The following is a 24895-nucleotide window of genomic DNA, read 5'->3' on the forward strand; positions in this document are numbered from 1 at the left end:
AAAAACATTTGATAAAATAAAAGCTTAATAAAACACTTTTAAAATCAGTAACCGAAACAAACCACATCTAAAATTATATAAAACCAAAATAAAATCGCAACAATACCAAACCACCGGTTTATGAGATTGGGTTGTTACAGAAATTATTATTATTTTTTATTTTACAGAAATTATTTTACTCTTGCATATATATTGCAACAATTAGTTTCATTCTTTCACTGTGCAGAAACTATCAACGTGTTTGGGAATCATAGACGTTGGATTGAGACCACTTGCTAAAGACTCAAACGCCGGAGTTGTTTCCTTTGCTTGTGTTCGAAGATTGTCTTCAGGTTTCAAGAAGAGGTGTGCATGGTGCTGCAACGCCTGTGTCTTTTAGGCAAGACTTGTCATGGATGTATTGAGATTGCATTACTCGCTCATATCTTATTATCATATCACTACTGTTAAGTGTGAAAGTGCGAGTAACTAAACTTCAGAATTTCCATTTCCATATAGTAAACGCGAACGCAAAAAAGAAAGAAGAGAATACATAAAAATTGAAGCAGAGGTGGTTGATGTCATGCAAGGTTTAGGGAGAATGATAACCATCGCTACAATTAGCATCGAGGTAAGATTGAGGTGGAATAAAGTAAGGGGCAGTGAACTTGTTAAAGTTACTAGTCTTACACTTATCACCGAGAATGAATATTCCACGTTCGCTTTTGTCAATGAAGTAGATAGAGTTTTTGCATTTCTGGTGGGAGCTAGCCTTGAGACAGAAAGGTTCAGCATTGGAGAGGAAAATGCATAGATCCCCAATGTTTTCAGTGAAACACCAAGTAGAACAACTGTCTTGCCTGAACACCCATATTCGACGCTCTTCCATCCTCCCATCATTGAAGTCATTTCTCTCTGTGAACCGCTTAACCATAAACATTTCATCCGTGGTACGTGACTCCACCAACTCTACTCTCGTGACACACGAATCTAGTCTTTCCCATTCTGACTTCAACAACTCAGGAGTGAAAACATCGCAAAATTCCTGCGCCTTTGGTTTCTCCAAGTTCTCTCCAAGGTCCCAGTATCCAATGTGTGTCCCCTCGGAAGCCGCCATGGCAAACTTATTATCTCTCTTTGAGTACATGACTCGGGAGGAGAAGAAGGAAGGGTCTTCGATTTTTATGTTGACCCACTCTTTGTTCTCTTGAGCAGGCCTAATTAGGCTGAGTTGGGGACCAGCGAACTTAACGGCTAGGATGCAATCTTCGTCGTGAGGAGAGGAGGATGACATGGCCACGCTGGTTACAAGTTTGGTTTGGCAATGAGGCAGCGTTACTAAATCAGGTAGTGAGATCTCACACCCATCTGAGTTCGACACTCCCGGGTTGAGATCATCTACAAGATGCGGAATACCGCCGTATCTCAAAGTAAATGCCCAGCCGTGTGATGCTCCCATAGTTCCAGTTTCTGATATCAAGTCCATGCGCACCGTCTTCTCCAAAACCTTGGTCCAACAACTAGGGCCAGTAAAATCTGTAATCATCAGTCTGCCGATTTGCGGATATCGAGGCCGCCCATAGTGATCTTGACTATATCCACAGTGTTCAACGCCGTAGATGTGGCATAGAGGGGTTTCCGACAAGAAACGGGCACCAACTAAGTGTCTCTGTTGAGTAAAATCCGACATCAGAACATACAAAAGAAGAAATACAAACAAGTATTAAATTAAAAAAAAAAAAGACAAGAGAGAATGGCTTATTATAACTCCTAGCGCAGGTTGTTTCCTCAGGGAGAGTTTCGAGAGACGGCTGAGAAGCAGAGAACTCATAGTGTGTGTTTAGGTGATGGAAAAACTCTAAATGAAACGTTGGTAATAAAGATGAATAGCATTGCTCCCCAAGTCTTTCCATAACTGTCATTCCATAAATCATATCGCATCTCTGTAGTAATAAATGTCGTGTTGCTTTTTCTTTTATATATGAGTTTTAAATGACCCACGAATCCATTGGGTATCTAATTATTGTAACGACTAATAAAACGAATTGATACTATTTTCATAATTCTTCCCTCTGCTGCCTTGCTCACCAAGTCTTTCATAAGCATTCAATCTCTTCCAACATTCTAAGCAGAGTTCCTTGTAGAAAATTAACGAGCAGAAAGCACATCAGACTCATCAAAATATTGTCTCTTCAGAATATCGACTATTCCTTTGTTTGTAGAGAATTATAGAACAAATTTGTTCTTTATTAATTTTGATAAGAAATCATCATTCTTAAAATTTCATTCCTACTCATTTTTTCCTATATGTTTATATTGTTCCTATACGTTCATAAGATATTCGAGCATATCGATTTCAACATTAAACATCTTTTTTCTCAATTAGCAAACACTTGAGGAAAGTCTAACTAATGTGAAGGGATATGCTGGGAGAGAGAGAGAGAGGAGGATGGAGTCATATATAATAGAAACATCTCTTTCAGCATTTTATGCTTAGCTTCTTGTACACTTACGATCGCCAACATGTTCATGTTGATAGAGATCTTGTGATTAAACATTTTCCAGTAAGGCGAGATTCAGGGATAAAGTAAAATCCATAAATTTAGCCAGAGTACAAAGTAAAACCCATTTCTGTCCTAGTCTCCAGAGATTATTATTTACAAAGACCATACTTTTTCTAAGCATTGATCTGAAACTAGGAAGAGTTGTTGTATCATTGTGATGCTCAAACTCCACATAACAGTTGAAAGTAAAATCACACTATACAAAAAGGAAGTGCAAGTGCGAGTGATGAATATAGAGTTTCCATTGTAATCCAAAAGCAATAAAACAGAAATGAAAAAGAAATACAATTAAGAGGATTGAGGTGGAATGAAGTAAGGGGCAGGGGAAAAGCCATATCCACCAACCCGTTCATTATTGCCTATATTGACTTTTCCGTAGTCAAAGTCTCCCACGTAGTAGATGCAGTTTGGGGTTAGCCCATACAAGCTAGCCTCTACACAGAAAGGTTCTCCTTTGGTTGATAGAAAAATACAGAGTTCTTCAATGTCGTTAGTAGCATGTGCGTCTCCACCTGCCACCTCGAACACCATGAAACGCTTCCAACGCCGCACCCCATCATCAGGGCCATTCCAGAAGATGTCTGTGTACCACTTAACCATGAAAGTTTCACCTGTGGGTGCCTCCACCAAGTGTTCGCTCCTGCTACACCTAGACATATCCGCCATCTCCGATGGGAGATACTCTTTATACGTTCTATAATCAAAGCTACGGGATCTGTGGTTTTCAAGATCCCAAGATCCCGTGTGTGTTCCTCCACGACCCAGCATGGAGAACATTTTTTCATTATTTGAATACATGACCCGTGACGAAAAGAAGCCTGGGTCTTCGATTCTGATGTTGACCCATTGGTTATTATTTTCAGCAGGCCTACATAGGCTGAGTAGAGGCCTACATAGGCTGAGTTGAGCCCCAACGAACTAGACGGCTAGAATGCAGTCTTCGTCTTCAGGGGAAGATGACAAGGCCACGTTGGTTACCATTTGGGTTTGGCAATCAGGCAACGTTTTGGGACGAGGCAGTGAGATTCGCTTAGGAGATGAATCCGAACCGAACGGGTTTAGATCGTCTTGAAGCCACACTACGTTGTCTTTCAAAGTAGCTACCCATCCTTGGGAGGCTCCTATCGTTCCCGTTGGTGTCATCAAGTCGGTGGGCACCATATTTTCCAAAACCTCGTCATCCTCAGAGTCCGAAGCCTTCACATTTCGAACCACGAGTCTGCCGACACTCTCGTCCCTCGAACTATATCGACAATGATCAGCGCGTACTATGCGATAGATAGGGGTTTCGGACATGAACCGAGCGCCGGAGAGGTATCTTCTCTGCAAAGTAAAATCCGACATCATCAGAAGAGAAACAAGTATTACGACAAGAGACAAGAGAGGGGTGGCTTACAACTTCTAACGCAGGTTGTTTATTCTGAGAGAGTCTCGAGACACGGCTGAGAAGTAGTGAACTCATCGAGTGTTTTTGGTAATGCAAAAAAACCTTTGGTAATAATGGCCCCACTAATAAAGATGACTCGCCTTGCTTTCCAAGTCTTTCCATAACAAGTCCTCCTATTAATTCTTTCGCCTTCCAGTTATGGTTCTCATTTCCCGGGTTTAATTTAGCTAATTATTATAACTGTGAATAACGCAATAATTATTAGTTTTATTTTCATTATTCTTCCTTCTCCTGCATTGCTCACCAAGTCTTTCCATAATAGATTTTCATCGTTAATTAATAGATTTTGATCAAAAATAATAATTAATAGATTAGATTTAGGACTGATGGTTTTGGATTAATTAACACTGCGAACAAAAATTAGCGATAGATGTGAAGACTATAGAGAGCAGTTGTTTTTAAACCCAGACTAGTCTGATGGTCAAACCAGATTAAACCGAAAACATATTCGAGATGGGTAGATAAAAATCAACTCAAATTTGTTTGTAAACTAACTACTACCACAATTAATTATTTCTGGTATTTGGAAAAATAATATAACTGAATTTATGAAAAGAGCACTGTTACAAATAAAGTGTTTTATATATTTTCTTCATTTGGTTTATATTTTGAATTATATTGCATAATTAATTAAACAGTGTTAGGGAGAGAGAGATCATATGATATAATAAGAAGGTTTTTAACGTGTTACATTGATAGAAAGGCCGATGTAATCTTGCAATACATCTTACGAGAGAATATACAATAAGAAATACAGAATAAGTGTGTATCCATTATCTATGTGGTCGATTACATTAACCTATGAAAAAGGGAGAAAGATGAGAATCACTTAAGAGAATGGCAGAACAAAAAATCATACTACCAGCTCGAGAAGAAGATATGTCAAGAAACATAAACTCGAACAGAAGCCATGGGAAATGGCCGAATGGGTGAGGATGTGGAGGATTAGACTATCTTGTTCATATTCATATAGTTACAGTTTAAAAAAAGATGTTTGTGGGAAGGAGGTATAGTTGTTTGGGTGTGATGGAAAAACAAAAGAATAATATGCTCATGGCTCGCCGTTAATTCAGCATATAACTTCAGGGCTCATGTCTGTATCTAGTGGCATGTTTAGGTCAGGGAGCAAGAAGGAGGAGCCTTGTTGGAAAGAACGTTTGCAGGACAAGGCAGATTGTGATTCAGCCTGCATATAAGAATATAATCTAATTTAGTTACATGTTTACAAGGGAATGCCTAGAGAGCAAGGGAAAAAAATGGTGAATGTTTAAGAGAGAGAGAGAGTGGTCACCTTCATCTTCTTTAGAGCATTGTTCCTTGTTCTTTGTTCCTCCACCAAATCGCGCATACGTGCTAATTCCTGATTAAAAAAAAAAAAACAATAGCCAATGCTAAGATTAGCATATCACAGAGACAATGTATAGAGAGACATACAGAAGAAAGCCAAAATGAGGCTTGTACATTTTTCAGGCCTTTGCTTTCCTTCAAGAGCATGACTTCCTCATCTTTAAGCTCAGCCAAAGTCTGTCCACAAGGACGCATTTATTAGACAAAACTGGCCAATATGTAATGATATCCTTGGCAGAACTCAAAACTATACATCTAAACATATTCAAACAAGCTATGGATACTGCCTAGTCGGAATTAATCCAAGGTCAAGGGCTAGGACTATTATTAATAGTAACAGTGACAGTAAATAAAGAAGTAGTACGTCTTTTCTGTTTACCTTTTTCTTCCTTGATCTCTTGAAAAGAGTTGTTGTTGTTAATGCACCCGTTTGAGAAACCTGGACACCAAAACCCAAAATTCAGATTTTATGGCTTACGACTCACGACACCACCAGATAAAAGCCAGCTCAAAAATCAATAATCACACCAAACTGATTCCATAAAAACAATTTAATTTTGTTTTCTTTATCATTTCTATAAAGAAACCACACACCTACCATTCAAGAGAGACTTTAGGGGCACGTAACAAATGAATCATCTCTAGTTAGCATTAAACAATTACAACTCTACAACTTCGTGATCTTTGAAAAAAAACAATTCAAACCGTGTAAAATTCAGAAGAATCTTCTTGGTCAACAACTTATGCCCTCGAAAGAAAAAGGGAAAAACATAAAGAGGAAGAAGCATATACTATTTAGAAACAAAAACTAGAATCACGTGAGTGGAGCGTGAGATCTGAGACTTTAACGCGTGTGTTTGGTCGTAACATTCACACGTCATGATTTCTCCTCCAACCCAAACTAGTGTCACGTATTCTCAACACAACTCCAGTTGTCCTTATTCAGTTATTAGTGGTTTTTTTATTAAACCCAAAAATTCCCCTCTTCTTTAGCTGAAGACTCTACTTTGATTTCAAAAGAAATAAAAAAATCTTAACCACCGATCAAAGTCAACTTAAAAATCAGATAACAATGTTAACTAATGTTTCTTTTCGTTTTAAATATACAACAAGCTAACTCAAGAGACTGTTACCAATATAACCTGACAGGCAAACATAATCACTTTGCAACAACTGACTTTGACCACTGGCTCTGAGCCTGAGTCCACACTAGTAACTGTTCACTGCGCCACATTTGATAACTGCCTTCCCACTAAACTCTACCACACACGTACCTAATCCACTCATACTCTAAACCTAAATTCAATTCCACGAAAACGCCTCCCAAACCCCATTAAATTATAAATAACGCCAGCGATAATCTCTCGCATTTGACCGACATACCCTTTACCATGTAAAGAGCTCATCTGGTGACAAGGGGTACTTTCATCATTTTATTGGTAATGAATGTGTTTCCTTTTTTTCCCTTGTCAGCTATAAAGTCTGCATCGATGATTTTGACCAAAAACACATCCCTTAATGTGAGGGCTTTTTAGTCTTTCCGTAAAAGCAGAAAGAGATGCACCAAAAGTGGGAAACGTGACTCTTTGTTTGCAAAAAAAAGAGCAAAAAAAGCAGAGATGACCGAACTCATCAGCTTCAAACTCAGATCGAGAAAGTGTTTCCAAGAGGACAACTAAATCTAAAGATAGATTTAGTTTCTTGGAAAAGAAAGACAAAAAAACTAGTTTCCAGTCCACGGTGGGGGTATTTCTGTCAACCAAAAGTCGTTGTACCTACACGATGATCTCACGAGTAAGCCCCGATCGTGGATACTAAATGACGAAAATACCCACAAGAGAACAACTAAAAAGTCTCGTCGTGTAGGTAAGGCAAGGGATATAAACAACTAGGAAACACAACGCACCGCATCACGAGGGATACGTTGGCCACACACGTACACAAACAGTAACTACGAGTCTATTACGGCCATCACAAAGTTTTCAAATACCAAAAATGGAGTGAAATGATTAGACAAACCTTAGATCTAAAGGTCTTAGAGGGTTTTACGGTAGCGCTGGACTCCTCAAGGCCTTCCACGGTGGTGACACCGCCGCCACCGCTGAGAGACATGGCGTCGCTCAAGGAAAGAGGAGTGGTGGGGCTGGCTTGCGTTTGGTCTCCTTTTCTTGATCTCCGTTGACGCACGCTCCACTTGAGTTTGACGAGAGATGCGTTGCTCTTTTTCATCGGTTCAGAGTGACGGAGCTGAAGCAGCGCATCCGCCACCAACGAGTCGTCAGACATGGCCACGTGAGTCCAGTTTTCGCCTGACATGGTCGGAATCTTCAACCGTTTTAGAGAGAGAGATAGGGGGAGGGATGGTGGTGACGAAAAAGTAGAGAGGAAGAAATCTCTGTGGCGAATTAATGGGTGGATATTGTATATATATTGAGTTACTCTTTTTCATATAATACTCACTTTTATTTTTCGTTTCTTCATAAGTGTGGGACCCATCTAAATACATACGTGGCATAGACCATTTGTGGCCTGTTTTGTTTTAAAAAAAATTCTATCGTGTGTCACTGTGTTGGAATATTAGGGGGGCAGCGTCGCGCATGAGTCTATTCAATTTGTTGGTCACGTCAACCCCCCTTACCCATGGTCTTGCAGTATGGAAATACATATGATTTTTATTTTTGAACATATGATATGGTCGCATAACCCATGGTAGACTAATAAAGAAATATAATTCATAAGACAAAATTATATACTAGATAATTCTTTTTCTTTATTAAACCATCAATTAGTTTTAACTAACCATTAATCAAGTCGTTCATGAATATCAGACTCAAAAATGCGAATATATCAATTCTTCTAAATAGAATATAGCAAGATTAAGAGATTTTTATGGAGTATTAAAAAGGTGTTTCGATATACAGCCGAGATTGTTCGTGTAGTAAAGTTAAAATCGGATTGTATTAAGCTGAAGAACATAAATCAGTAATAAACATACCAAAACAGGGTTTTAATTCCCATTGGCCACCTTGCCGCCTAAATTGTGTGTGTCCGGATGCAAGGCCACCCAGGGGTTAGGTAGTTCATGAATTAACCTGGGTTTAACCTTCTTTTTTTCAAAAAAAAGAACATACCAAAATAGGGTTTGCGAGTGAATGACTTTCAGACACGTTTCAATTGCAAGGTAAGCATCCATATGTGTGTAACACCAAAGTGTAGATAGCACGTGTCCTGACAGTAATGTGTTCATATTGTTAAGCGTTGATATTCATATTAGACGAACACATACATAATTACACGTACGTCTCTCTCTCAGTCTCGGAAAAGTACTTATCGTTCGATTGTACGAAAGCAGTCAGCGAACTAATATTTTTCATTTTTACCAAAACATGTAGCATATTTTTTTTTGTTTTTAAGCATATTATTTACACTTTTCTTAAAGTATCTAAGTAACTGTAAAATCCTATTAGTTGCATTGCATTTTCTTTTTGGCAAGCTTATGACTAGAAAACAAACTCAATGGTGGAATGAGAATTCTAAGTAATTGTAAAATCTTATTAGTTCTGTAAACGCAATAAAAACAAGAATATCTCGAAACAAATAAAGCAGCCAACAGCCACTGCTAATAAAAGAAACATTTCTTTTCTTTTTCTTTTTGCAGTATTTTTCTAATGATGAAGGTGGTGGTTTATTATCCAATACTCTTGTGGTTTTGGTTCTAAACTAAACTGAGAAACACTTGTTTCTGAAATCACAGGGTGTAGTGTTGCTGTATAGCCTCTATGTCAAGTCCTTTTTGCTTCACTACTGATTCCACGTGACCTTTCAAAGTATGACGCTCTCTTAACCTGAAAAATTATAAGACAAGAAAAGTATCAAGGCCATATTCTAAGGAAACAGAATGTTATGGACTAATCTGTTACTAGATCCTTGCCTTGCAACTTCAGCTCGTCTCTTTGCCTGATCTGCTATCTCTGAAAGTTCTCTGTAAGTGCTCTTATCATTGAACATCTCTGAGGGTTGAGCAGGTTGCAATCCGTGAAGGGTACGTTGAGCTTGTGCCCATTGTGCTTCCCTCTCTCCCTTTCCATAGTCTTTCTTTGACGTGAAAGCGGTCTGAACAAAAGGAACAAAGTTAAGAAACTGTACTCCAAAAAAGGACTAGTGTTCTTGTTTTCACCTTGTTCTCAATGACATTATCCCAAGCTCTACCACTTAGTGCATATCTAATGATGAACTTGAGGATATCCAATGGGATGTAAGTTACTATACTGTAGAGCCAGATAACTCCTGCCCATCCCCACCCAGTACCTCTGATTCTTGCAAAATCCCAGTTTGCGTACACGGCAATGATAGTAGCAACCTTATGTCAAAGAGAGACAAGAACTGTGTCAGTACATTGAGGCTTTGTATTCAAGAAGACCAAAAGCTTTAACTCACCAGCTGAGCTATGAAAAAGGCAGCGATTAACCAGAAGCCAGGACGTTCAGCATATGACCAGCTACGTGACCTTGTGACAAAGATAAGCGCCTGGCTAATGATACTAACTTGGAGGTATATAGCTGATGTAAGCTCGTGCGGATTTCCACTAATAGATCGCACCCCAAACTTTGCCTGCACCAGGAACAAACTGATGATCAGAGAAGCTAACTTGAATCTGGTGAAATGAAAGTCTTCACTAGACATGCCGGTTCGGTTAGTTTTGGTAGTTAGGTTTGCGGTTAGTTCAGTTCAACATAAATCTTACAAATTAATCCGAAATAAAATCCGGTACGGTTTGGTATTCGGTTAGTTCAGTTTTTTGAAAATCTTACCAAAATTTTTGATTTCAGTTATATTTTGGTTTAATTTTGTTAAAATTTCTGATAAATTTGGTTAAATTTGGTTAGCTCAATTATTTGGGTTAGTTGGATTTGAAATTTAGTTAGTTTGGTTCCGTTTTTATGTGGTTCGGTTATAAATTAAAAAAAAATTGAAGTAACCGATTGCCGAATCGAAAACCGAACTTTAAAAAAAACTAACAAATCGAACCGAACTCCACCCGAACTAACCAAAATTTTGCTTCGGTTCGGTTCGGTTCAAAACCCCAGCCCCAGTCCTCATAGTAAGGTAGAGTTCTCTTACCGAGAAGAAGTCAGTGCTCTCTGCTGCCCAGAAGAAAACGACAGTCATCACTGCAAGGTATGTGCCAAGAACAACACCAGTGGCAAATATCTCTTTGAGTTTCCATGAATCAGGAAGTGGAGAAGGCTTTACTCTATCCTTTGAAATGGTCATGATAGTACCATCATTCAGGATAGCGATTACCAACACCATGAATGGTGAGAAGTCGTACTTCCATATGAGTGCAAGCAGCATAAAGCCCAAGACTACACGGATTGTGATGGAAACTGCATAGATTGTGTAGTTCTTCATTCTCTGGAAGATGGCTCTGCTCGTTAGTACAGCACTAACTATGACACTGAGACCTGGCTCGGTTAGTACAATGTCAGATGCACTTCTAGCTGCATCAGTCGCATCAGCAACAGCTATTCCAATGTCAGCTCTCTTGAGAGCTGGAGCATCGTTCACTCCATCACCAGTCATGCCACATATGTGCTTCATCTCCTGTAGCCTCTTCACAATCTCATACTTGTGTTCTAATCAAGAAATATAAAAACAGATTCCATTAGTGAATACATGAATCCATTAATGTTTTCATTAGATTTTTTTTAATTGTTTTACCAGGGAAGACACCGGCGAATCCATCAGCCATCTCAATGAGTTCATCAACAGGAAGGCTAGATATAGATTCATCCTTATCCTGTCCAAGTAGAGCTGAAGAAGGATACATATTTGTCCCCATACCGAGCCTACGACCAGTTTCCTTACCAATGGCGAGCTGGTCACCAGTGATCATCTTGACATTGACACCAAGGTCAAGAGCACGCCTGATTGTCTCTGCACTGTCATGTCTTGGAGGGTCAAAGAGAGGTAACAGACCAAGAAACTGCCATGGCTCTCCAGGGCTGTTCTTGTCTTTCTCGGAGACAGTCTAGGAAGAGTCAAAACATGAAAAGAACATTTTAACAAAGAACTAAACATATACTTGTCTCTAAAATTTTGGGATCAGGACATAAAAGCTTTTACCTGTCTGCCAACAGCAAGAGAACGAAGTCCTCTGTCAGCAAACTTGTCAATGATGTCATGAGCTCTCTTCTTTGCATCCTCTCTAAGGTTACATAGCTCAATGATCTACAGAGACCAATCAGTGTGAAAGAACTCAAAAACTCTTTGACAGAAGAAAGAATATGCATTTTTTTAAATGACTAGAAAGAATATGCATTTTCTTACTTGCTCTGGCGCACCTTTGCTGACACGGTGCCAGTTTCCACTAGCATCAATATAAGTGATAGCAGTACGCTTGTCCACAGGGTTAAAAGGAAAGAAATGGACTTCAGTGATGCCCTCTCTTGCTTCTCTTGGATCACCAAGCATTCCCACAATGCAAGCATCAATAGCATCCTGGTTCTCAACTCTAGAGGCTCTTGCTGCATTCACAAGAAGCTGTTCCTTGTCCAAGTCTTTGACAAAAACCTCAACCATACTCTTGTCAACAGTAAGCTTGTTGAGTGTAAGAGTTCCAGTCTTGTCACTGCACAAAACATCCATCCCAGCCATTTCTTCAATAGCTGTCATTCTCTTTGTGATAGCTCCTTGTTGGGAGAGACGGTGAGAACCAATGGCCATGGTGACAGACAGCACAGTTGGCATTGCAATAGGGATACCTCCAATGAGAAGTACCAGAAGGTTGTCTATACCATCTCTGTAAGAACGGTGCTGGATAGGATACATGACAACGATCTCAATGACCATACCTATGGCGATGGAGCAGATGCAGAAGTTACCAATAGCAGTCAACACTTTCTGGAAATGGCCTTCTTGGTTTGTGCTGTCTACTAGATGAGCTGCTTTGCCGAAGAAAGTGTGGACACCAGTGGCGATCACAACAGCTTCTAGCTCTCCTTGTTTGCAGGTGGAGCCAGAGTAAACTTCTTGGCCAGGGTTCTTGGTTACTGGTAAAGATTCACCGGTGAGAGCAGATTGATCAATCTTGAGAGGGTCACCTTCCAAGAGACGACCATCTGCTGGAACAATGTCGCCTAGTTTGATGCTGATAATGTCTCCGGGAACCAATATAGCTGCCTCTTGCTCACTCCACTTGCCATCCCTCAGAAGCTGTGATATGCATTAGTAATACATTGTTTTTTCATGTAAGTACATACTCCATCCATTTTCTATTAAGTGTTGTTTTAGTTTTTAAATTTTGTTTCAGTATAAATATCATTTAACATTTACAATGCACATATTAAATAATTTTTCCAATTTTTTACCCTTGTTTTTGATTCATTAATTAATCAAATCAAACAATTTTTTTTATAAACATGGATAACAAAAAATTTAATAAATTTTCTTATGAAACGGATGGAGTATTGTGAACAACTTTTTTTGTTTGTAAAACTTACTTTGGTTTTGGGGGCTAGACCGGCCATCAAAGCGGCTGCTGCGTTTCCGGCGTTGTTTTCTTCAATGAAGCTAATGGTAGAGTTGATGATAAGAAGAACCGTGATACCCACGAAATCTTGCCAATCCGGTGGCCTTCCCTGCAAGATTATACAAGTTGTTTCAAAATGTGTTAAAAGTTAGAAAGAGAGGACGTGAGGTAGTAGTTAAGGTGGTAATATTACTCCTCCGTTGGCCAAGGCGATAGCCATGATAGCAGCCAACTCCATGACCCATGAGAGAGGGTTCCACATAAACCCTAAGAACTTCAAAACCTTACTTTCCTGTGAGATTGAAACATGTTAAAAACTAGGCTTTCTTGGGAGTGAAGAAACAGCTAAAATGAAAAAAAGGTTTTGTTCAAGGTATTTGCCTTTTTCTCTTCGAGCTTGTTAGGACCGAAGATCTCGAGACGAGTATGACCTTCGTCGCTTGTCAGTCCTTCCCTTGTACATCTCAGCTGCGTAAACACCTCCTCTATTGGTATTTTCTCCTGTTCAGTCAAGAAAAAGTTAGCGTGGTATAAAAGATATCGAGAACGTAAAGCTAAGATGGAGAAGAAGATACTAACGAGATCGATGCCTTCGTTCTTGATATCGTCCCAGCTAGAATCTTTCCCCGCCGCCATCTTCCTTTTTTTTTTCAGAAACAGCGGTTGTTTTCTTGTGTCTTTTCTTTTTAAAACTCTTTCTTGACAGATGTTTTCAAAGTTTCTTTGCAGTTTTTTGTGTGTGTTTTCAAACTGATAATTTTCTCTCGATTTTTTTCCTTTTTCTGTTGTTATTTTAACGAAAAAGAAGAAACAAAAGGGAGAAAAACAGAAACAAGAAAATATATTTTTTTGTAAAATTATTTTTTTGTAAGAACTGGTGTTGAAGGTGTAGTCTTTATATAAGGTGTAGAGAGACAGATAACAAGATTAGCAGCGGGAGTTTTTGCAATGGGGAAAGTCCAGGTCCTTCGCTTCACTCCCGCTTTCATCTCCTCCTTCCACTAATCAACTTCCACTTGTCTTTCTGTCTCTCTCTGTGTTCTTTTGCCAAAATAACCATAACCACATTTAGGAGATTTTGCTCACAGTGAAAGAAAGAGATTAAAAAAGAATTAACTATTGCAAGACACTTGCATGATTAATACTCTCTCCGTTTTGGATGATATTTTGTTCCACAAAAGGAAATAAAAAGTGTGTATTCTTTGGATGATATTTATTTCTGACACTAATGATTTATCAATTGTAGAGTAAGGAGATGCATTAGGAGGGAAAGTGCTTTTCATTATGTTTTAGAGAGTAGTACTTCGACAAGACAATTCATGTTTAAGACCAAAACGAAATGAAGAAAGCTAAAAAACACCATCCACTCAAGGGAAGAAGAAGAAGTCAAACTAAAAACTAAAAAGCAATTAGCAAATCTCATTTTTTGCTGGTTGTTACTCTTGGCTTCGCCTTCACCTCGCTTTCCTGCAAATTCATTCAAACCAAATCAATACACACTCCTCCTACTAATAATGTTTGGAAAGATGACTAATATTTTTATGAGTTGAGAGTTACACACTACACACATACCTCTGGCAGGTGCAAGAAGATGCTGCTTTTCGCAGTTGCCGGGTTGTGATTCTCTGCACCTTTGCTCCAGTCATAGCACGACTACAATACAAATGGGAAAGAAAAACATTACTTTTATTCTATTTTCTCCATAGTCATTTGTATTATGATGAAAAATACTCTTTTGATTTTGCACATGTAACATCATATGATAAAGTGTAAAACAAAGAAGATGTAGAGCATACCGCATAGGCATATATGGACCCATCGTGGTTAAACGAACTACAAGTAATTGGCTGATTGCACCTTGACATCACCTGACATTCATCAGTAAACAATGCACACAAACCAGTTAGATATTCTATATATTAACAAGACAAAAATCTCAATGGAAAACAAAGATGCAACACGATGATTAATACCTTGAGTCTTTGTTTGCTATCCTTGTCCCAGAAATGGAACGCCCCATCGGAGCCAGCAGTGGCAAAAGTGCCATGTACCTTCATATTACACAACTCAAACAATTACCATCTGTACAAATCTACTTTCATGATGTTTTGAAGCTTAAGAACACATAAGCCAAAGAGAGCTTACTGGGTGGAAGTTCAGAGCATTGACAGAATAGATATCATTCCCATCTCTGTGACATTTGAATGTGAAGTTTTTGTCCTGTTGAGAAGCATCCAGATGGTGGACACCAACCCGCCCCTCAATTGAACCAACCTACAGTGAGAGGAAAGAGCATCGGATCTGGTTACATATTGAACGATTTGTGTGATCTAGATAAGGTGTGACTGATTAAACAACTACAAACACTACTATACTTTATTTGTCACTAAAACAACCAACAGAAACTTCTCAACTAATAAAAGAGCGTGAGAGCAACGCAAAATGTAATCATCAGCAAACAACCTAGATTCCTGTACCATTGAATTAGCCAAAACGCAATTGAAAAGATATACAAGAAGACATACCAAAAATCCTTGCTGATCAGGGAAGGCAGCAACACACCTCGTCTGGTACTTCAGCGGTGACACGACTCTCTTGAACTCGGTCTGCAGTTTACCAAATTAATAAAAAGTTTATTACACAAGAGAGATAGTAAATCTGATGCGTTACAAAGACTTGTTCTTTGTAAGATAGAATACAGGCTTATTCAACTGATACATATCCATATGGTGCTAAAATAATCCATGAATTCTCAAAACAATGTGATGAGCATTCTTAGCACTCGGAGCTCATACACAAGTCATAAAATAGAAAAAAACAAGGACATGATCGTACCTGAGGATTTTGTAAGTTGAAGACAATCAGATTCCTATCTGCAGTTCCCACAACCAGCAGAGGATGTTTCACAGACAATGAATAGCATTTATCTGGAAGCTGTTGGGTATGGACTGGAGTTTGCTGCCTTGTGTCCCAATATCTGGAAGAAAAAAACAACATACATTGTTAGATAAATAAACATAACGCACATAAATTAGTTTAATCAGTCAACCAATTCTACCACTTGCTTGATTCCATCATAAAACATAAAGAAGAACCATTCTTACTTCAAGGTCTTATCCCAGCTTCCAGTGACGAGGAGATTCATTCCGGGGATCCAGGCCATGTCAACAATAGGAGCATCGTGCACAGCAACAGTAACAGGTTGACCACCTGACAACAAGGGCCACATTTTGGCTTGCTTATCACAACCTCCACTAAAGACAGTGGTTCCATCATCTTTCCAAGCAGAGCACAAAACCTTCATCACAAGTAAATACAACAATCATCAGACTCTATGCAAACACGAATGCAAGATTAAAAAAAAAAGAAGGCAAAATAGTTACCGGCTGATCATGTGAAATAGATGCTTTTGGAGCACTTGATAGAGAGGTTCCACTACGGGATATTTCCCAACACCTCACCTGCAAAACAATACGAAGCAAGTCCACATAGAGATTTCAGAGAGTGAGCATGCAAAAGGATAGAGAAACAAGCTGTGACAAGAGTTCTTCTTAAGCCATGAAGGAAGCAAAGAATCATCAACTAAACCTGATTGTCCCAGGAAGTGGCGACGAGTACATCAGCTCTTGGACTAAAACTCAAGCTCGAGATTGAATCCGATGGAGATGGAGTAACCTGCACGAAAGCCGAAACCAGTACGTGAAGATACGAATCTTTTAAACCTAAAGCTAACATCGCAACGCAGTAACAGAACAACACACTAAATACTAAGCGAATCAAACAGAGTAATCAACCGCCATAGAAGAAATCACCTCAAAGGATTTGTTAGGGTTAGTGTTCGCCGTCGCACCAAAGGTAACCATTATCGCGAGCCGAGGTCGTTACGGAATCACTGTAGAAAAAAAGGTTCGATTTAGGAGATAAGAGTAATGCTCGTCAACGAACGAGGTTTATGAGAGAGAAGAATCGAAAGAGAGATACCTAGAGAGAGAGAGGAAGAGGAAGGTCCGTCGTCGGAGATGAGTCTTTGCCGTTAAAGCAGATGAAGAGGAGGGAAAACGAATTGAGTCGAGAAGCTATATATAAAGGGGTCCCACCCCTGCGTCTTGTTTACGTCCCCGCGAAACGTTTATCTGACGCTACTCACACAAAAATGAAAAATGGGCCTAAACGTTGGGCTTTTTGGCCCATTTATTAACAATTACATGTATATGTTTTTAGTCGGGTCGGATCAGAAAACGGATCCTAACCAAACTTGCCAGATCTATTGAGCGCTTTACCTCCTTTTCCATCAGCGACTTAGAGTGTATAGTAGAAGACGAAGAAGCAAGAGGGTTTTAGATCGTCGTCGCCGCCGTCCGTGAGCAACGGATTCGTTGTAGCGATCTGGAAAAAGGCACAGGAAAAACCCTAGGCTGATGGCGTCTCTTTCTATTCTTCCAGCTCCAGGTAACTCTTTTGAATCTGTTTTCCAGTGGAGCTTGTGTATGGTATTGATGTTTAAGCGTAGAATCATGCTTGCGAGCTTCAATCTATCACTGTATCGACTCCGTCTGTTGATTCATTAAGTTTCAAAGGATTCGTTTGCGTTGCTGATCTTGAATTTGAACTTTGTTGACAGAGATTTCAACGATGGCTACAAGTTTGGACTCACGAAAGAAAAGAAGGATCTCTTTAGATGAAGATTCTATGGTATCTGAACATTACGAAGGCATCAGAGATTCGTTCCCTTCGTTGAGTTCACTCGACTACTTCTTGAAGCCGTCCATGAACGAGCTGGTGGAGCGAGAAATTGAAAGCCCTGGTTATTGCAGCCGTGTTCCTGATTTCACTATTGGGAGGATTGGTTACGGTTTTATAAAGTTTCTTGGAAGTACAGATGTTAGAAAGTTAGATCTGGATCAGATTGTTAAGTTTCGAAGGCACGAGGTGGTTGTTTACGATGATGAGAGCTCCAAGCCTGCTGTTGGCGAGGGGCTTAACAAGGCTGCTGAGGTCACTCTGTTCGTGGACATAGCTTGTGGGAAAGAGCGGGCTGGCCATGTTTCTTCTAAGTTACAACAGAGTGCTGAAAGACAAGGGGCAACATTCATCTCATTTGATCCTGAGGATGGTTTATGGAAGTTTCTGGTTCCTCATTTCAGCAGATTTGGGTTGAGTGATGATGAGGCAGAAGATATGGCTACGGATGATAATACCCCAGGTTTGGAGAGTCGTGTAGGATTGAATGGGGATATGGTGGTTGCTGACATTGATAAAATGGAAACTTCTGAGCCAGAGCTTTCTCATTCTCTTCCGGCCCATCTGGGACTTGATCCAGGAAAGATGAGAGAAATGAGGATGCTTATGTTTCCTAATGAAGATCTTGACGAAAGTGAGGATCTTAGAGATCAAACTTCCTTTCACATGACATCCTTGAGTAAACAAAACGCAAGACCTTCACAGAGAAGTTCTCAAAGAAGTAGTCATCAAGATACTCCACCGGTTGTGAGGAAAACACCGCTTGCTTTGCTGGAGTATAACCCTGGTAATGATAAAAGCTCTCCAGGCAGTATCCTGATGGTCCAACAAAACAAGAACTTGGCAGTGAGGAAGTCGAAAATGGGAGGTTTCGAGCTTGACATCAGCCATGAGACGCCAGTAACTGATAATTATTCCCGTAATGTTGTAGATGCAGCGTTGTTCATGGGAAGGTCGTTCCGTGCAGGTTGGGGCCCAAATGGCGTCATTCTTCACACTGGCAAGCCAATAGGCAGTTCTAGTTCCCAGAGAGTATTGTCTTCTGTGATCAGTGTAGAAAAGGTAGCAGTTGACAAAGTCGTTCGAGATAAAAAGGAAAAAGTTCAGAAAGAACTTATTGACTCTGCCTTTGAGACTCCCTTAAGCCTCCACAGGGAATTATATCATGAAGAAGATGAAGTCAGGTTTGGCTCTTTTAGTCTTAAGCTTCAGAGAGTTGTCACTGATCGTGTGGTTCTTTCAGATATCTGCCGAAACTATATTGATATAATCGAGAAACAGCTGGAGGTTCCTGGGTTGTCCACCTCAGCGAAGCTGTTTTCGACTCACCAAGTCATGGTGTGGGAACTCATAAAAGTTCTCTTTTCTGAGAGACAGAGTACTGAACGTTTGAGTTATGCAGCTTCGGATAATGAGGAAGACATGATGCAGGATGTGAAAGAAGAGTCTGCAGAAGTTGATACAGAAGCTCTTCCACTTATCCGAAGAGCAGAATTCAGTTGCTGGCTCCAAGAGTGTGTCAGTCACCGTGTACAAGAAGATGTGAATGATTTAAATGGTTCTGGCTACCTTGAGCACTTGTTCTTTCTTCTTACTGGACGAGAGCTTGATTCAGCTGTGGAACTTGCCGTATCTAAGGGAGACGTTAGACTCGCTTGTTTGTTGAGCCAGGCTGGTGGTTCAACTGTAAACCGCAATGATATCATGCAGCAGCTTCACCTTTGGGGAAGGAACGGGCTGGATTTTAACTACATTGAGAAGGATAGAGTAAAGCTGTACGAATTGCTTGCTGGTAATATCCACAATGCGTTACAAGATTTTGCAATTGACTGGAAGAGATTCCTAGGGCTGTTAATGTGGCATCATCTGTCTCCGGACAGTTCATTGCCTGTCATCTTCAGAAATTATCAACTCCTATTAGATCAGGAGAAAGCTCCCTGGCCCGTCCCAATATATATTGACGAAGGAACTGCAGATGGCGTTGTAAGCAACACCAACCATTCTGACATCTTGTATTATCTTATGCTTCTACACAGCAGAGAAGAGGAAGAAATTGGTTTTCTGAAGACCATGTTCAGTGTCTTCTCTTCAACTGACGATCCTCTTGACTATCATATGATCTGGCACTACCGGGGAATCTTAGAAGCAGTGGGAGCTTTCACTTCAGATGACCTTCACGCTATCGATATGGGATTTGTTGCACAGCTTCTCTCTCAGGGCCTTTGCCATTGGGCTATCTACGTTGTTCTTCACATACCCTACCGCAAAGATCAACCATATCTACACGTCATTGTCATTCGAGAAATCCTGTTTCAATACTGTGAAACTTGGAGTTCTATGGAATCACAGCGGCAATTTATCAAGGACTTGGGTATCCCTTCCGAATGGATGCACGAAGCTCTGGTAAGGACACTATAGAAAGCCTTTTTCTATCTAATACCGATGTGCTAATTGCTATTTTATTTTCTTTTATCGCAGGCAGTTTATTACAATTACAACGGAGATTTCTTAAAGGCTCTTGACCACTTCATCGAATGCGCAAACTGGCAAAAAGCTCATTCCATTTTTATGACATCAGTTGCTCATTCATTGTTTTTGTCAGGTAAGCTCTTTCATTTCCTTATATGCAGACTCTTTTGCTCAACTGAAACACGATTCAAGTGTAGTGTAGGAAGGATCTGTTTGGAGTGATATGTTTAATCTTTGATAAATGCAGCTAACCATTCAGAAATATGGAGAATTGCCACGTCAATGGACGATCGCAAGTCTGAGATTGAAAACTGGGACTTGGGTGCTGGGATTTACATGTCTTTCTATTTACTAAAGAGTTCTTTGGAAGAAGATGCTGATACAATGCTAGAACTGGTACGTTTACTTCGTTAGAATCTTAAATTTGAGATTAAACTCCTGAAGCTCTCAAATTGCTTAAACTTCAATTTGACGGGTGTTGATCAAGCTGGCTGTACAATATATAGGTTATTGTACTGATACTCACCGAAATTGCTTCAAACTCCCTATGATCATGGCCATAATGATCTCTTTCTCGAATTGTAAATTATATGCATAACACGAGCAACACAACTTTTGCTTCGACAGGATTCCCCTGAGAGCAGAAACGAGTCGTGCAGAAGTTTTGTCGGTCGTTTAAACGAGTCATTGGCTGTTTGGGGTGATAGATTACCAGTTGAGAGCAGGTAATTACTTCACATGTCTCACACTTGCCAATAGCATTGAATCGTTAAGAACTAGTCATTACTTGCATGCACTTGTTTGATCCTTGTTTGTTCATGCGGTCCACCGGATTGTATAAGATTGATTTTAAATCAATAAGACCTCTTCTTACATATTACCATAACCTAGAAAGTCATACATAATGGAGCAGTTTTAAATGGATCCTTCTAAATTTGGTGGCATCCATAGTAATGGCTCCTAAACTAAGGCAGTTGGCTTCTGATGACTACATAGCTCAAGTTTGCTGTGTGGACAGATACGGGTCAAACATCTCAGAGAGATTATAAGTTCATCACAAAAAAAAATTCTTAGCATTTTATTGAATTTGGTTACAAGAAATACTAAACGCACAAGCTCTCTTATTTGTTTGATGGCAGAGTCGCATACTCGAAGATGGCAGAGGAAATCTGCGAGTTGCTTCTGTCAGGTCTGAGTGTGTATCCTGATAGAGACTCTCAGCTAAGCTGTTTTGTGACAGCCTTCAAAGCTCCTTTACCAGAAGATGTAAGATCATCACATCTGCAAGATGCTGTCTCTCTCTTCTCTCTATATCTCTCAGAGACAGGACAAGCACCAGCTTAGTGACCCATGCATTACTTAATAACTCTTTTTTTGAGGAGGGTCTTATTTTCTTACTAGTGGTCAGTGGAACAGACTCGGTTGACTTTGTCGTGTGTATGTTATATTTAGAAGCGTTAAGTGAATGATTTTGATTTTCTCCCGTTTTAGAAACTTGCCAAATCTTATAAATATTAATGGACACTACTATCAGGTCATAAACAAAAAGCTGTAGAAGGGGAAGTAAACTCTTCTCTTGAAAAACTGACCAGATTGCATTATTGTTTTTAAATGTACTAGATTCGATGTCCGCGCTACGCGCGGAAATTGTTTAACGTTTAATTGGCATACACTTATTGATTATTTATTTTGTTTTTGATGATCTGTGTGTATAACGTTTGTGTCATTTTTGAATGAAACTCTTTTTTTAAAATTAATCAAAATTGAATAAAAATTAACGTTTGTGTCATTTTTGGATAAAATCTATATAATATTTTAACTGATACTAATTAATAATAAATTTTTGGCTGGTAAAAAAAATATTTAATACTATATTTTCAAGCATTTCTTTAAGCCCGCAAACCCTAAGAAAGGTACTGTTTAAGAATAATTATTCACTTGAAAATTGATATTAAAAATTAATATATATAGGACACATTAAAGGAAAAAGATTTTAAATTACAAAAAAAAATCTAAATTAATAAATATGCCGTAAGTTAAAGATATATATACTAATTAAAGATATCTGAATATGTAACTATTTAAGTATGTTTGTTTTAAAATTAAAATATGTATTGATATTGATGCAAGTTGTTAACTTTTGGTAAAATTATTAGGTTAAGTTATTTAGATTTAAATGTAGATTTAGAAAAGTTTCGCCCAGAATTATTTTGAAAATTTATTTAGTATTACAGAGTTATTACATCAAATAGTTTTTTGGTAAGCTTTCTAGCAAAATTCCAACGGTGAAATTTCTGAGTGCAATTCTACCAAGTTTTTTACGCTCTCATATTCTACAAAGTTTTTTACGCACGTTTAATATATTAGCTTTGCCAATACACTCCCTCGCAGCAGAGAAACAAATCTAATAGAGATTCTCAATCTTATTACAGTAAAACTTATCAGCTTAGAGAGCTTTCTTCACCTCTGAAAAAGTTTGGACGTGCACGTTCGCCGCATCAATGTCTTCGGCGGACGCCACAGCCACAGCCATAGCAACACCTTTGTCTCTAACCACATCTATTGCTTCTGCGAACGCTTTAAGGTCCTTTAGACTGTGGAACAAAGAGATGATCAAAACACATTAACACCTTTTAATCATGTAATATAGAGAACAATCATTGAGAGAATGTCTTGTTAATTAACCTCGGTTAGCTTGAGCTGGAACGCAGAGAAACTCAACTATCTGTGGAACGTCAAAGAACATGTATAATGAGTAGTGTAATTTCCAGAGGTTTTCAATTTACATAAGTGAATATGCCTGAGGCTGGGCAGCGATCACATATTCATTAAGCTCAGAGATGGTGAGTGGCTCAATTTTCTGGACATGAGCTACCTTTGACGACGCTGCCGTCTGCTCTGTGCCATCAGCTCAGTCTGGTAGGGGTTATTAAGTGGGAGAAGACAGTCAAAGAAAGAGGAAATCAGATGCCAATACAATCTAAGTGGACGAAATGGTGTTTAAAATGAGTGGTACTTACTTGTCAAACTTCTCTTTTCCTAGAGCTGTCTCAGTGTCAAAGTAAATATGTGTTCCAGATGTTAAGCTCAGAAATAGCCGGCCTACAAAGAATACATCAAATTTATGTGAAGTTATATCCGGTCAAAAACAAATTATATGCAATGCATTACTCCAAAGCTATATTAAAATGAATAAACTACACATAGTAAAATTTACAACCTCCAACTATCTTTGGATTAATGCTGGTGGCAAGGACAATTTTTGGCTCACTTCTGTAGCTTTAAAATTATTTATGAAAGGAAATAGCTAAGGAGTCAAATATACTGACACAGAGGGTTACATCCCTGAAAAAAATGCAATGATGTTGAGACAACAGTAGGCATACGTATGAATATAGACTATAACCACTCGAGATTAAACAATCCTAAGTACCTCTCTAGACGTAGAGTAAGCGCATTACATGTTGAGACCCCTGTGAACGGTCGTTGATTGTGCTCCTGACTGCACTTACCTCACCAAGTATGTCTAAAAAATTGTTAAGTGGAAATCTGTAAGTATGTGATATAACAGAAACCAACTAACTCCTAAAATCATAAAAACATACCAGGTAGCTGTCTGTTGGTGTTCGCCTAAGCACGTAGTTGGTCCGACGGACGAAACCCGGAAAAGTTCAGTTGGTTTCGGCTTTGTGGATTCCGTCAACTTTTCAAAAGAAGTGGCATTATTGAAGCGTATGGCAAGAGGGGGGGGGGCATCAGGGAGTCGGAAAAAGTGTTCAGTACTGCAGAGAACTAAGGTTTGCTAAGATCCTCTGTGTGGCTTTTCGGAGTAACTAAGATCCTATAATCTGCAACTAAACTTTATATAGAAGATTCTCACTTCTCACAAACGTTTTATGTAAAAATCAAAAGGCTAATTTTATCTGAAAAATAAAACCTTTTAATACACATGTGACCATTAAATTAAAAAAAGATATCAAACATACGATTCATGTGAATATTAGAGCATATTAAATAACTTCATGGGTTAACTAACCTTTAAACTTTTATCTGCTAGAACCAGGAGCAAAGTTGATTTTCCAGAATCTGGTCGTTCTAATAGCAAAGTCATCCGTCGAGATGTTTAGTGCTTTAATAATCTCACTGATATCTTCAAAATCATTCGCTTGTGTGTTCTTCTGGAAACATGTAAGAATATAGTCAGAAAAGAGATATTAACAACTGGAAAAAAAAGGAAGTGGAGACCTTGTTGTTGGAGCTCGTCATTGGGCCGAGAAGCTAGGTGTACTTTTCTGAAGATTTTCATCTCTTTGATAGCTTTCCTGGTAATGGCGGCCGGTTACATATGAAGATGGTGAGGTCGGTTACATGCTATAGAGTGGGAGGAGTGGGATGAAGCTAGTAAATGAACGGATTTAAGGGGCAAATCAATGGAGTAAGAAGGCGTTACAGGAGATTCATCGGAGGAGGAGGCTTTAGCGTCAGAGAAGGGTTGGCTAAAAGTAAGAGAAGAAGCCCTAATAAAACACGAAGCCCAAACCAACTTAACACGCCGATGACGTGGCTATTTGCTGCATTACTACTGGACGATTTTTTCATCCGACGTGGCATGCTTCAGAGGGCTTTATATTTAGCTTTTAGTATAGTTTAGATTTTGCAATGTTATAAAATTCCGTCTAGACAATAAATCCTTAATAAGCAAAACATTTTTCTAAAATGAGATTTAAACAATATTTGTATTGAATTCTTAAATATTGGTATTTTGTATCTAAATTGTGTTGATTTTTTTGGTTAGAAAGTACTTTATAGAATGTACCA

At 39.0% G+C, this 24895-nt stretch overlaps 7 protein-coding genes and 1 long non-coding RNA gene across 13 annotated transcripts; 1 reads left to right on the forward strand and 7 right to left on the reverse strand.

The window, feature by feature from the left end:
* Positions 1 to 571: 571 nt before the first annotated feature.
* Positions 572 to 1669, reverse strand: LOC106355660. The gene has a single exon (XM_013795565.1). The coding sequence runs from the start codon at positions 1667 to 1669 to the stop codon at positions 572 to 574; it is 1098 nt and encodes a 365-aa protein (XP_013651019.1).
* A 1162-nt stretch (positions 1670 to 2831) lies between these two features.
* LOC106355661 lies at positions 2832 to 3320 on the reverse strand. The gene has a single exon (XM_013795566.1). It carries the CDS (start codon positions 3318 to 3320, stop codon positions 2832 to 2834), a length of 489 nt encoding a protein of 162 aa, XP_013651020.1.
* A 141-nt stretch (positions 3321 to 3461) lies between these two features.
* Positions 3462 to 4005, reverse strand: LOC106355662. The gene is made up of 2 exons (XM_013795567.2): positions 3940 to 4005; positions 3462 to 3866 (listed from the first exon to the last, which is right to left on the reverse strand). Exons 1-2 carry the CDS (start codon positions 4003 to 4005, stop codon positions 3462 to 3464), a joined length of 471 nt encoding a protein of 156 aa, XP_013651021.2.
* Positions 4006 to 4742: 737 nt separating this feature from the next.
* LOC106353373 lies at positions 4743 to 7883 on the reverse strand. Its single transcript, XM_013793121.3, has 5 exons — positions 7357 to 7883; positions 5717 to 5776; positions 5452 to 5514; positions 5282 to 5350; positions 4743 to 5176 (listed from the first exon to the last, which is right to left on the reverse strand). Exons 1-5 carry the CDS (start codon positions 7651 to 7653, stop codon positions 5060 to 5062), a joined length of 606 nt encoding a protein of 201 aa, XP_013648575.2. The 5' UTR covers positions 7654 to 7883; the 3' UTR covers positions 4743 to 5059.
* A 985-nt stretch (positions 7884 to 8868) lies between these two features.
* On the reverse strand, positions 8869 to 13720 carry LOC106353374 (ATPase 9, plasma membrane-type). The gene is made up of 12 exons (XM_013793122.3): positions 13448 to 13720; positions 13250 to 13369; positions 13062 to 13160; positions 12840 to 12977; positions 11668 to 12552; positions 11464 to 11568; positions 11059 to 11368; positions 10459 to 10973; positions 9775 to 9948; positions 9515 to 9697; positions 9269 to 9450; positions 8869 to 9182 (listed from the first exon to the last, which is right to left on the reverse strand). The coding sequence occupies exons 1-12, from the start codon at positions 13502 to 13504 to the stop codon at positions 9086 to 9088; spliced, it is 2865 nt and encodes a 954-aa protein (XP_013648576.1). The 5' UTR covers positions 13505 to 13720; the 3' UTR covers positions 8869 to 9085.
* Positions 13721 to 14128: 408 nt separating this feature from the next.
* Positions 14129 to 16979, reverse strand: LOC106353377 (protein RAE1-like). Its single transcript, XM_013793125.3, has 12 exons — positions 16850 to 16979; positions 16681 to 16760; positions 16457 to 16543; positions 16252 to 16329; positions 15973 to 16166; positions 15704 to 15845; positions 15394 to 15474; positions 15014 to 15142; positions 14842 to 14919; positions 14665 to 14736; positions 14441 to 14521; positions 14129 to 14335 (listed from the first exon to the last, which is right to left on the reverse strand). The coding sequence occupies exons 2-12, from the start codon at positions 16729 to 16731 to the stop codon at positions 14288 to 14290; spliced, it is 1041 nt and encodes a 346-aa protein (XP_013648579.1). The 5' UTR covers positions 16732 to 16760; positions 16850 to 16979; the 3' UTR covers positions 14129 to 14287.
* Positions 16980 to 17097: 118 nt separating this feature from the next.
* LOC106353375 (nuclear pore complex protein NUP96) lies at positions 17098 to 21554 on the forward strand. The gene is made up of 6 exons (XM_013793124.3): positions 17098 to 17317; positions 17490 to 20011; positions 20087 to 20210; positions 20325 to 20473; positions 20705 to 20802; positions 21217 to 21554. Exons 1-6 carry the CDS (start codon positions 17287 to 17289, stop codon positions 21419 to 21421), a joined length of 3129 nt encoding a protein of 1042 aa, XP_013648578.2. The 5' UTR covers positions 17098 to 17286; the 3' UTR covers positions 21422 to 21554.
* LOC106353378 lies at positions 21456 to 24719 on the reverse strand. Of its 6 annotated transcripts, none has more exons than XR_002653193.2 (7): positions 24323 to 24719; positions 23683 to 24255; positions 23511 to 23603; positions 23298 to 23422; positions 23098 to 23179; positions 22763 to 22993; positions 21456 to 22671 (listed from the first exon to the last, which is right to left on the reverse strand). It is a non-coding gene; the product is annotated as an uncharacterized LOC106353378 (long non-coding RNA). The 6 variants fall into 6 exon arrangements; XR_007314620.1 differs by having other exon boundaries at positions 23098 to 23422; positions 23683 to 23859; positions 24114 to 24255; positions 24323 to 24717; XR_007314618.1 differs by having other exon boundaries at positions 23098 to 23422; positions 23683 to 23931; positions 24114 to 24255; positions 24323 to 24717.
* Positions 24720 to 24895: the final 176 nt, after the last annotated feature.

Source organism: Brassica napus, chromosome A7 (genome assembly GCF_020379485.1).
Source record: "Brassica napus cultivar Da-Ae chromosome A7, Da-Ae, whole genome shotgun sequence".
Taxonomy (NCBI): Eukaryota; Viridiplantae; Streptophyta; class Magnoliopsida; order Brassicales; family Brassicaceae; genus Brassica; species Brassica napus.

Coding starts and splice junctions, on each gene's coding strand:
- LOC106353373 (XM_013793121.3), bottom strand. CDS start 7,653: ATGTCAGGCGAAAACTGGACTCACGTGGCCATGTCTGACGACTCGTTG. Junction 5,777..7,356: donor CTAAGACCTTTAGATCTAAG/GTTTGTCTAATC, acceptor TTTGGTGTCCAG/GTTTCTCAAACGGGTGCATT. Junction 5,177..5,281: donor ATGCTCTAAAGAAGATGAAG/GTGACCACTCTC, acceptor TCTTATATGCAG/GCTGAATCACAATCTGCCTT.
- LOC106355661 (XM_013795566.1), bottom strand. CDS start 3,320: ATGTTCTCCATGCTGGGTCGTGGAGGAACACACACGGGATCTTGGGAT.
- LOC106353374 (XM_013793122.3), bottom strand. CDS start 13,504: ATGGCGGCGGGGAAAGATTCTAGCTGGGACGATATCAAGAACGAAGGC. Junction 12,553..12,839: donor GTCTAGCCCCCAAAACCAAA/GTAAGTTTTACA, acceptor TGCATATCACAG/CTTCTGAGGGATGGCAAGTG. Junction 9,698..9,774: donor CCTTTTTCATAGCTCAGCTG/GTGAGTTAAAGC, acceptor CTTTGACATAAG/GTTGCTACTATCATTGCCGT.
- LOC106353375 (XM_013793124.3), top strand. CDS start 17,287: ATGGCGTCTCTTTCTATTCTTCCAGCTCCAG. Junction 17,318..17,489: donor TTCTATTCTTCCAGCTCCAG/GTAACTCTTTTG, acceptor CTTTGTTGACAG/AGATTTCAACGATGGCTACA. Junction 20,012..20,086: donor AATGGATGCACGAAGCTCTG/GTAAGGACACTA, acceptor CTTTTATCGCAG/GCAGTTTATTACAATTACAA.
- LOC106355660 (XM_013795565.1), bottom strand. CDS start 1,669: ATGTCGGATTTTACTCAACAGAGACACTTAGTTGGTGCCCGTTTCTTG.
- LOC106353377 (XM_013793125.3), bottom strand. CDS start 16,731: ATGGTTACCTTTGGTGCGACGGCGAACACTAACCCTAACAAATCCTTT. Junction 15,846..15,972: donor AGCTGGGATAAGACCTTGAA/GTAAGAATGGTT, acceptor TTTTTCTTCCAG/ATATTGGGACACAAGGCAGC. Junction 14,336..14,440: donor TCTTCTTGCACCTGCCAGAG/GTATGTGTGTAG, acceptor ATGAATTTGCAG/GAAAGCGAGGTGAAGGCGAA.
- LOC106355662 (XM_013795567.2), bottom strand. CDS start 4,005: ATGAGTTCACTACTTCTCAGCCGTGTCTCGAGACTCTCTCAGAATAAA. Junction 3,867..3,939: donor AACAACCTGCGTTAGAAGTT/GTAAGCCACCCC, acceptor TTTACTTTGCAG/AGAAGATACCTCTCCGGCGC.